Source organism: Nestor notabilis, unplaced genomic scaffold, assembly GCF_000696875.1.
Source record: "Nestor notabilis isolate BGI_N333 unplaced genomic scaffold, ASM69687v1 scaffold30341, whole genome shotgun sequence".
NCBI classification, from domain to species: Eukaryota; Metazoa; Chordata; class Aves; order Psittaciformes; family Psittacidae; genus Nestor; species Nestor notabilis.
The window spans coordinates 5,939-17,217 of NW_009913858.1; the positions used below are offsets into that span (position 1 = coordinate 5,939).

Sequence of the window (11,279 nt, forward strand, 5' to 3'; positions counted from 1 at the left end):
GATCTGATGGTCAGTCCAGATGTTTCTGACAGAGGTACTTCCCCCCAGGATATTCATGATCAGCGAGTTGCTCTGGGGTGTGCTAAACTGTCTAGGCAACTGTGGCTGTCTAGCTGCGAGGGAAAATGGAAGATCGGTGTTCAACTGCGTTAACTCTTCATCTGAAGGGTCCTTGGAGGTCTGTGGAGATTTGAAATACGCAGGTAACATTAACATTATTTCCTGCAATAGGATATCATGATTCCCTGCATTTACAGAACTGCCATAGTCCCAGTGTGTCCCGCAGCACAGAGTCAGACGGAGATGGGCAGGGTGAGAAGGCTACTCACTAGAGAGCCAAGATGGCAATGCCAGACTACGTTGCCTCCTAACCCTTTTCATGGCTCAGAGTTCACTCTTGGCCTTTAGTAACATCGTACTTCAAGTACAAAACTGGCTTATGTTAATGCATGAGTAATTAAAAGCAAATTTATTTGGCAGGAGTTAGATTAAACTTTTCATGCTAACTTTGCAGTTTCATAGTTGGGTTAAGCTAACTTGACGCTGGGCTTGTGCCAGAAAGTTTTGTTCTCCTCCCTTTCCCCTTGCCTATAACCCTAGCAGAAAGGTATGTTACGCTGTCTAGCACATACCACTGAAAATCTCATTTTCTTTTTGGAGTAAGCTTTCGTCCAGTTCCACTAACAGATCTTATTTACAGGAAGGCCACATGACTGCTAATGCTAACATGAAGGATGCTGTAGATGTTCCTGGCCAGGGGTTGGGAAGGAAAGGGAAAGATGATTTCTTTCGCTTAAGTTAACACTGGTTGGTTTGGTTAGTCTGCCCCCAAAATAATAGTCTTTCATCATGCAGACAAATGTTTCAATGCTATTCATGTTAACACGACATAAACAGAAGATTATTTATCTGTCTACATAGGAAAAACACAGATTTCTTTGACATATCTATGATGCATAGCAAAATAGAAGTTAAAAAGATATATATACCTGTGTTTCACACTTGTTGAGATTAACACTTCTTCGTTTTTCAACATTTTCAGCAGCTTGACTATTAAGTCTTTTTCTTCCCCCTTTTGATTTCTGCAATGAGTTTTGCTGCACTGCCTGTGATTTAAAAGAAAAGAACAAGGGAGTGGTAATAAAATTTACAGTTCCTTGTACAGTCTTGTTCAGAAGAATCACTAGCAGCTAGAACAGGCCAGGCATCCACAGTGGGAGAACAAAATGCTCACGAGTAGTCAGAGCACTGCCACAAGAATGGTTCAGAGCCTAGAAAACTTTCTTTACAATAACCAGTTAAATTGTACCAGTCCATACAACTTCTCAAAAGTAGTTGAAAACATAATCTGTGTATAAAAATATAGATATAGAAGAATATATAGAAATTGGGCAAGGGGAAGGACTTTATCTCACACCCAAATTTATAACAGAAGATTGTCACACACAAATACAATATTCAAAGGTTTGGGTTTGGTTTTGAAAAGGGGAGGGGATAATCTTCTAGTCTTGATAGTCTTGCAGTCTTGAAAACTAGAAAGAGGTCTAAACTAAAAAATATGCTGTCACCTAATTTCCCAGAAACACCCCCCACCAAAACAACAAACAAAAGGCCAGAATGTTACATGATAGGTAGTGTCCAAATTAATTCAGAGTGAAGGGCACATATGGTGGGAACGGGCCAAATCTAAGAAAGTACCATTGCCATTTCAAGGATTAAACATCAAGCTACTATTATACATTTTACAGTGGTGTTATTTTGCACTTACTCATTCATTTGTACTTATTCATGTCAGGAAGAGGGAGAATTAACAAGACGCTGCACTACACTGAAAAGAGATACTATTTTATCAAAGATTTACAATAAAAATAGTGTAATTTCAGACAGGAAATTACAATAAGCATCAAGAAGAAATTCAATAATGGGTTTTGGATAATTCACAAAATAAATGGACCACACAAGGCTATGACCTCAGCATCTACTAAAGAAAAAAAATAAAGATTAAAATCTAAATTCTGTAACACAAGCACATTTCAAAGCTGGGGTTTTAGCCTTTCGGATGCATTACAATCATGTGGAAACATCATGCGAAGTGGGGAAAACTACCACCAGTGTAGTAGTAACAGATAAAGATTATAATTTTCAGAAATCCTACTCGCAACTCATACTGAAGTTCACATATTCCTAGCTACTGCCAGCAGCTAGATCAAGAAATACCCTATCACCCTTGGCAGTGCCTGAATCTTAACTTAATATTCAAGTCGTTGGTTTGGAGAGCTGAAGGTAATGTCTCTGCATGTGGCCTGAAAAAGTTTCTTTCACGGCATCAGCTGGACAAGCAAGGAAAGGTCAGCTGTGTGCAATGGGTAAAAGCAATAGCTTTCTGTCACAACTAGGCTTGAGGATTGCAAAGGACTATGTAAAACCTCTTTCAGGCAGTGGGGATCTCTCCCTCTGTAAAGGGGCCAATTTTCCTATTCTCTGTTAAAATGCAAGAGAGTTGAAATCTAAATAAAAATATTTCTAAGAGAAAGTTGTAAACACTTGTAACATGTTCCTGCCTCCTTGCAGTTTTACCGACCATTTTAATCCCTTGTCCATCCTCCCAGTAAAAAAGGATTTTATTTTTTCCTGTTTGTTCTTACCTGTTCAGCTTCTTCTTCATCATCAGCATCAATCTGCTCTGTAGCAGAAGTCTGAAGATTTTCGTCCTGATCACTGCTGTAGGCTGGCTCAATGGACTCTTGAAATTGACTCTCCAGCCCATTGGGCTCCAATGAAACCTTTTTTCTAGAATTCAGCAGGCCTTCATTTGATCCTAGTTTGGTTGCTTGAGATAAGAGGGCTCCTTCAATACTGATACGCTTAAAAAAAACCACAAAACTTTGATTAAAAGTTTCTAGAGATTATATATTTTAGTAAGACACTGTTTTACATCAGACTTATAAGCAGCATTTAAGCTACTGCATGGAAATAAGCTTGATAAAGAAGTGAAATAATCAGTATTTTTTCATAGAATATTTAGAACTGAAAAAATATATGTAAAAACCTCCACCCCAATCATGGGCTTCAGTGTTATGGCATCCCAGTGAAGTCATATCTAATGTATCCTGCTTGTAAATGTTCCACACACACACACTTTAAATTCTATCCCAACAAAAACCCTAGAACCTAAAATTCAACATGAGATTTCCAAACTGCACTGGGAACTTCATTGCAAATTCTAACAGAAAATGTGAAAATTAGAAATGCTTATTTCCATCTGCATAAGCTGTATCTGCTCTTTTTGGTCATATATTGTGATTTATGTATATGATACATATCAGAATAAGCTCAAACTTTCCAGTCTTATTTAATAAATGCAATGACTATATGCTCCAAAGGGCAAACACTATCTTTAAACATTTATATAAGCATTTCCATTATTACAGTGGTAGTTTTAAATACCCTATAGCATTCATAATTGATTGTTCTGTATTATAAAGTACAACAATATATGCATCAGTCATATTTTCTTCATTAGCTATTCCTGAAATAGCTGCATTTCTATTGCTTTCATTCCAGAAATCTTACTGGAGATGTTAAATAACATTTATGGTTTTGTTTCCATTCTCAAAATCAACACACCAAGATGCAGACTCTACAGCAAGTACTGTGCTCTAAGGCACCTGAAAGTATTAAATCAAGAAATGTAAGAAGCAGCTTACCTTCTGCATATCTGGACTTACATCTGAAAACAGAAATATATGCTTCATTATAAGTAAATAATCAAACCGGTGTCAGTCTATGCCCCATTTTAATGCCACGCTAATATCCCAGTTATGAATTCCCAAAAGGGGGTTAAATGCAGCAGCAGCTGAGCAAACAGACTATAGGGACTGTGATAAAACAGAGACAGCATGAGTTTTATCACCGTTCCTTTTGACGCTCTGTTTTTGCAACACAGATATGATATAAGCAGCTACTCACAACAGCCAAGGCTCTGTGTGTTCAGTTGCCAGCTAGGATGTTTACAGGACCAGAACCCAAGTGGGGACAAGCAGACATTAGATTTAAACACTAACATTTTGCTTTTTTTGCATGCTTCCTCCTCCACTCCCCTCCTCTTCAATATATTTAGGGAAAATTGTAACAGAAAAGGATCCATCTTTAATAGTTCTACAAAGTACAGAAGCACTGGGTCAATAAACAGTAGACAAAGTAGCTTACCATTTGACTTCAAAACTTTATGGACTCTAGATGAGGGTTCTGAAAAAGACAACATCATGTTTAAGTACTCCACTATCCTGAAGACAATTACGGGCATCCTGGCCAACTCTTTATAACACTGAAACCAAAATTTAAACTGCTGAGCCCATGCAGGGAAGCCAGATCTTCATTTCTTAATTACTGGATTTCCTTGCAAAAAAAGTATTTGTGAAGTGACAAGCCTACAGCTGTTACCAAAAAAGTACATGTTTCTTAATGTAATAGCAGCTGCCGTCCATGCAAGCAGCCACATGTCAATTTCTATCCCATGTTAAGATTCCTGCTTTCAAAAAACTTGGTCATCTCTATTATTGCTCTAAGTTGCTGGAGGTTTCCTATTAGAAACATGTATGAGGTACCAACAGCTTAGTAGGGCTTTAAAATGTAGCAGCTGAACATTACATAGAAGGCCATTAGATCAGCATTTTGTATTATTCCTTTCACAGGCAAAGCAGCACCAATGCAATCCTTCACCTCAGAAACAAAAGAAGATGTCTGGAAAGCAATTAAACCTTGATAGTTTTTTCAGACACAAATGCTGCTCCATGATAAATCACCACACCAATACTCTAATGAACCTTGTTTGAGTCATTCCCAATACACAATGTTACATACTTCAAATTGGCAAGACTGAAGAGGAACATAGTGACTGCAATATGAAGTCACCCAGTTAAACAGACATTGGAAGTGACTTCAAGAGGAAACTAACAGTAATTATGGGTGTATGTTTGAGCTAGGAGGAAAAAAACCCCAAAGTCAGCATAGCTACGTTTCAAACCTCTATTATCCGTAAGGCAGACATTACACTAAGTAAGGATAGTAATTATGTTCTGAAATAACAAGCTTATCATAATCAAGATGGAACCACTTCTGAGACTTAATTTTTTGGGGGCAGGGGAGGGGAAATGTCAGGTTTAAATAGTGCAATTGGCTTTCCTGCATATGCATTCTTTTATCCATTAGTAAGTACCAACTGTTCTTTATGCATCCAGCATTAGGAATGTATATCCATGAAATTAAATGCAAACAGTGGATAAAAAAATAAAATAAATCACACAAACAACAGATGGTTAGTAAGATGGTCCGCCCATATCCAAGAGATACTGTGCCATGTTAAATCTGCATGGAGTGCAGGTTACAGGCCAATTCCACATGCCCAGTCTCACCCTACTGTAAACAACCCAGCTTGTTTTCTCTTTTGTCATCTTGGTGATAAAGGAGTTTATTCACCTGATTTCCTTCTCACTCTTTGAGGAGCAGTACCTTCTTTAGGCTGGTACAATGATTTTGTTTCTCCCTCAGGGCTATAGTGGAAGCCTGGGTGATCTGTGGAACAAACATAGGCACAAAGAATAAATAAGAGTGACAAATGTGTCACTTCACATTCCTCAGCAGCTCTCTTCGGAAGCAGTGCCATCGTCCCTTTATGACTGATGCAGTGGCAACTTCATCAGAGCCTGGAGCAACACAAGCAGATATGCTGCTGTGGGGTTGCTGTTAACCACCCCTCCATAGCAACATTTTGCCCATTTAGTTGGGCCTTGCTCCAGATGGCTAACCCAACAACATTTCTCCAACATAATGGGGGGTGTTTGCAGTTTCTCAGTCAGAGCCTTCCTGACCAATTGTCTACAACAACTACATGCATAAATAACGAGCCTGCTTTACTCCAAGACTTCCTCAGCAGGACGATCGTGGGACTATTGTTCTCATTTCCTACACTGCTAGGGATCACTGGCAACATGAAGAGCTAACACAACTTGCACCAGCAAAGGCAGCAAGCGGAAGATGCAACAGCAGGGACCGTGCAGATGAGACTGAACTCAGAGTGCAGACAGCAGCATCACATGTGCTTTCTGAAGGTGGCTCCTGGGACACACAGGTAAACTCTTCAGACATAAGCACAAGCCCCCCTTTTCTCCAGCTGTAGGTTTGCCAGCATAACATTGCTACATAACAGTAAGCTGCTTTTGCTTACTGCTAGCTCTTCAGTAGGTACTAGCCAGAAGGATTTTATGCTACAACACAGAAAAGATCATACATTTAGCCAGCATGGAGTGAGGAAAAGAGGGTGTCCAGTGTTTACAGGTGGTCTTATGTGCCTCCTTCTTGCTTGTTATGAGACATAACTTGTTGGTTGCAGACCAGTGCCTAAAGAGCTGTACAGGATCTGCACCCAATTTTGGATTTTCCAGCAAGGTCAGAATTCAGGGAAGATAAATAAGGCTGGTCTTCTGTCTCAGATGAAACCTACAGTTAAAGCCACACTTTTGAAGGTGTTTTTATTCATTTTTTTAAAACAAAAGTGAAAAAGAACCAACTTACGTATGGCATCCATTTCTAGAATTGCCTGCTTGGCCTGAAAAAACAACAAACGAAAAAGTTGAACTGTAAGCACAAGGACGAATCGTGCTGTGTATTACAGATAGTAGTGAGTTTACATATAAACAACAGCAAGCTTAATTTTTGAACTAATAAATATAGTTAGCAGCATTACCTTCTGTCTTACTCTGTGCATTGGACACGATACGTTAAGAAGAATTTTGCTGGCAGGAGCTTATCTTTAAGGTTTCACACAAACCCTTGTTGTTCATGGACCTGGCAACTCTGCCTTGAGTGCCCATCTCCCTTCTGGCAGCACAAGGGGAGCAACATGTACCTATGGCACCTGCCCACCCACTGGTGCAAGGAATTGCTGGAGGATGTAGTGATGGCACAACTGACCACAAAAACTGCTTTAGCTTCGAAGACAGAGGTTGTGCTGTGCTAAGAGCATGCTGCATACACTGGGTCTCCTCCATGGAGACTCACACCTCCAGAGATCTCCCTGCAGCTCCTGGAATTTAGAGCCGTCAATACATGTCTCCATATTCTGCTGGGATCGGCACAGAACACCCTAATATCTGGGAATCACATTTTCTTTTCTTTTTTTTTTCTTTTTTTTTTTTGGTGATTCACGGAACATTTCCTCCCTAATAATCCAGACATTTAATTCCTTTGTTATTTTTCAGCTCTGAAGTTGTTGGTGCAGAAAACGTTACCAACCTTGCTTCCTGTAAGAGTTTCCTTGCGGAGCAGCTATTAAAAAAGCTAAATCATCATTTGGTTTAAGTAAGATTGAAGAGGATAAAAAGTGTCTCATGATTGCTTAAAATTTTTCACCTTTTTTTTTTTTAATAGGAATCTGGATGTTTTATTAGGCACGTGAGCTAATAAGAAAATAATCTAAAATACAATATCCTATGTAACCTGCTTGCCCTTTTATAGGTGCAGTTCGGTAGTTATCCACCAGGCGTCAGATGTGGACTGCTACTAACTTGTTCAAAGCCGCGGCAGAGAAATCTTGTAACTAGCTACTACCGGTTTGTCAAAGGGAGGGGGAAAAAAAGTGCAGAAAACCTCATATTTATTTGGTTAGACTTTTCCCTTCTCAAGTGAGATTATTTCTCTGAGCAGAAAACGGCATTCTATTTTTGGCTACACTTTTTTTCCCCCACAGATTTTAAGAAAAATCATGCAATGATAAAGTATCTTGATACAAAAGCTGAGATCATGCTGTAGCATGTTTTTTTTACAGCCTAATAAACTACAACGAGTATTTACATTATAAGTATAGATACCAGCATAAATAGTATACCTTTGATAAACTCTGTCAACAAAAAGATAAGGGAAGAATTAGTAATAGCTACTTCTAGGGCTTTTTTGTCCCATAATTCTCTTTTTGTTGAACTGTTGAAAGTGAGAGTTAGTGCAGCTCCATGTACATCAGTTGCAGACAACATTTTTCAGCCATTACAGCATAAAAGTCATTGGGGAAAAAGAAAGAAAAGTGAGGGAAACTGTGTTGCAGTATGTTACACTGGGAAGCATCACCTGGAGCTCTTGGACATGATTTCATAAATAAAGACCAGGTTTCCCTACTCCAAGACATTACAGCTACAAAGATGACATCAGTGCCTCATTTTCTCTAGCATAAAGCTTGCAAACTGTCTCATCAAGAAGGGCCTAAATGTCCCAGCTAAGGATGCAGGGTTCATTTCAGGCATGTGTATGTATTTGTAAAGTGAAGTGTGTGCTGCAAATGGCTTCACTTCTATGATATCTAACCAAGACAGATTAAAATTAGCTTGGTAACATCTACACATGCTGCAGTTAAGCATGTTGGAACTGTACAGGCAGGGAGTATCAAGCTAAGGTATGCTTTCACATACAAGCTTTCTGACATTGCATCCCTGTATCAGGAAGAATTCTTTACTGTGAGGATGATGAAACACTGGTACAGGTTGCCCAGAGGATCTGTGGATGCCCCATCCCTGGAAGTGTTCAAGACGCGGTGTTGAGCAACCTGGTCTAGCGGAAGGTGTCCCTGCCCGTGGCAGGGGGGTTGGGACTAGATGAGCTTTAAAGCCCCTTTCAACCCAAACCATTCTCTAATTCGGTGATTCTATGTTACTGACGTCTTAGCAGGCAAATCCTAATGTGGACAGTGATGCTGCTAAGCCAGCTAAATTCTTCTACTTCTGTACCAAGCCCTGTAAATGCTTATAGTGGAACTTTCCCATTAATTTTGAGGGACTCAAAGACATAAGGAAACAATGTATTAATCGCTTGGAGTCTAAACTTTCTGTAAATTGCCATGCATCTTGCAGCTAAGATTACTTTAAGTTACTACACACATACAAGGAGGTGCATTCTGGGGGCGGGGGGGGGGGGGGGTGTTAAAGGGGTGTTTAATAATTTTTACCTTGGCAGGAATTTTAGCAGGATGATTTTCTAGAATTAACCTCTTCAAGTGAAGAATCCAAAGACGCTTTTCTTGCTGCGACTTTGCCTAATAAAAACATTGTAGCACCATGAGAAAATGCATGATCACTGTGTTATGCAAGGTCAGGAAGAGCATAGTCATCAGTGAGGCTATCCAATGGGCAGGGAGGTTTCTGTCATACCTGGACAGTATGTTGCATCTTGGGATTTTTGTAGTGGAAGACACTAAAACTAAGTGGTTCCTTTGGTATGACTTCAACAAGCATCAGGTTCCCACACTGCAACAAAGAGAGGCAATGATGTGAATCACAGAGTTTTGGGGAGTCCTGGCGACAGCACGTTATCCCCTGATCTCCAACATACCAGTATGTGAGCTTTGTATGCAAACATTTCATCTCTCTTTTTTGTAATTAGCAGCAGCTTGTCAAAGAGGAACAATGTGCGCTCATTCTTGGCTCGCTGAAAGCGAAATGTTCCTTCTAACACCAGCTCCCCATAACTCGTGAGGTCTGGCCCCTTCCAGTTAGTAAGCAAACTCTGTATCTCCTGCAACAGATCAAGAAGAACAACCAACACTTATTTCAAAGATCTTCCTGAAATGAAGACTCAAAGAATCTGCTGAAGCCATTCCCACTCTGCTAGATTACATTCAGCATCCAACAGTGGAAAGTCACCATACACCAGCACTGAGGTTTCTAGGTTATGTGCAACATTGCAGCCAGATGCTTGGAGGCCTATTGCTAAGCCCAGATTAATACATACGCTCCTGAGCACTGGTTGCTGCCTTTGTGTGGACCCAGCAAAGAGCCCTGAGCTCCCTGGAGCAGCCTGTAATAAAAGAGTACAGCCCCCTGGACTTGGAGAAGAAAAATGGTCCGTAATTCAGTCATCAGTCTCTCTCGTGTTTGCTTCCATCTCCCCTCTATGTCCCTAACCAATCCCTCTTAACGTTTCCTTCTCACCCTGATTATCCTCCTGCAGTTGTGATCCCCCACTGAACAAGTTATAACGCTGTGTTTGTGTCCTATAGCTCCATCAGAGAAGGCACTTCTGTGAGGTGTTCAGGTTGAAGAGATGTTTCTCAGAAGACTAAAGGACCAGAAGTGATTTGGTCAACTGGCCATTTGAAGATAAAGATTTGGGTTTTTATTGATTTTTATACATACCATAACTATTTCTCAGCTTTTTTTATTACTTAAGGAAAAAGAAAAAAAAAAACAAACCAAAACCTGGAGAAACATCTGAGAACATCTTTGCAAGCCTGTGTCATTTAGCTTTGGCTATTCTCGTTTCCTTGAGTTGCTTGTTTTTTCTGTCAATGGCAATGACACAGGACTTAAGCACGGGACAGCAAATTCTAAAAGCAAACTAAACCTTAACTAGGCAAATTTTTACAAACATCCATTGGACTTCAAATCTGGCAGCGTTAGCAAAGCAGGGGCAGATATCCTCATCCTAGACTGGTTTCTCTAGGGCATTACACTTTAATACAGCATTCAGCTAGAAAACGTCTTAGTACATTTGAAGCACAAATGCAGCCTAGAGGATTCATAGGAAGAAAACCCCAAAGCATCATACTTTGGACTGTACACAAGATTGTTATTAAAAAAAACCAAAAAAATTAAACATAACAAATGAAAAAAGTTGTATTTTATCAGATCTCTCAAGAAACATAAATAAGTCAAGGTACAGCACAGGGATCAAGTCCACCACTGTTGAGGGTGACTTTGTGCAGGAATTGCTGTTGCACTACTTGCAACATTACAGACCAAAAGGCAGTGTGATAGCTCTCAGAAGACCTATCCTTATGGCTGCAGAAACAGATTTTACTTTTTGGTAAACAGGAACATAAATGTTCTCCACAACCCCATACATTTGCCAGCTGAGCTGAAAAAATAAAATAAAAAAATAAAAAAATAAAAAACATTTTCTTCCCCAAAAGCATTTAATCCTCTTTTTTTGCCAAATATTACTGGTTATCATTACTCAGATTTATAGCAGACTTTCGCTAGAAGTCATTAGCAAGCATTTCCAGCAGTGTGTGGCAAAGGTTACACTGCTGCAGACAAGATGCTACAAAACATAGCCCTCTTGTCCCTACACATAGACAAAAACAACAACAAAAGCAAACAAACAAACAAAGGAGGGCAAATAATTGAATTTATGTTAAAAAAGAAAAAAAAAAAGGACAAAAAATAACATGACGTAGATTTCTGGAATGGTATAAACCTATTACTCCCTTTTAAATACCCCCCCCACGCCCACCA

The 11,279-nt window shown here is 39.6% G+C and overlaps 1 protein-coding gene across 1 annotated transcript in view; it reads right to left on the reverse strand.

Annotated features, from left to right (window-relative positions):
• Positions 1-11,279, reverse strand: part of LOC104412634 (pleckstrin homology domain-containing family G member 1-like) — a gene marked incomplete at its 5' end in the record, with an annotated part of 17,396 nt that overhangs the window by 3,580 nt on the left and 2,537 nt on the right. Inside the window, 10 exons of the mRNA XM_010023394.1 lie at positions 1-180; positions 990-1,106; positions 2,646-2,864; positions 3,708-3,730; positions 4,210-4,248; positions 5,479-5,574; positions 6,574-6,607; positions 8,993-9,079; positions 9,195-9,290; positions 9,376-9,558. The exon at positions 1-180 is cut by the window's left edge and continues 1 nt beyond it. Coding sequence (XP_010021696.1) covers positions 1-180; positions 990-1,106; positions 2,646-2,864; positions 3,708-3,730; positions 4,210-4,248; positions 5,479-5,574; positions 6,574-6,607; positions 8,993-9,079; positions 9,195-9,290; positions 9,376-9,558 — 1,074 coding nt within the window. The remainder of the gene's footprint in view (positions 181-989; positions 1,107-2,645; positions 2,865-3,707; positions 3,731-4,209; positions 4,249-5,478; positions 5,575-6,573; positions 6,608-8,992; positions 9,080-9,194; positions 9,291-9,375; positions 9,559-11,279) is intronic.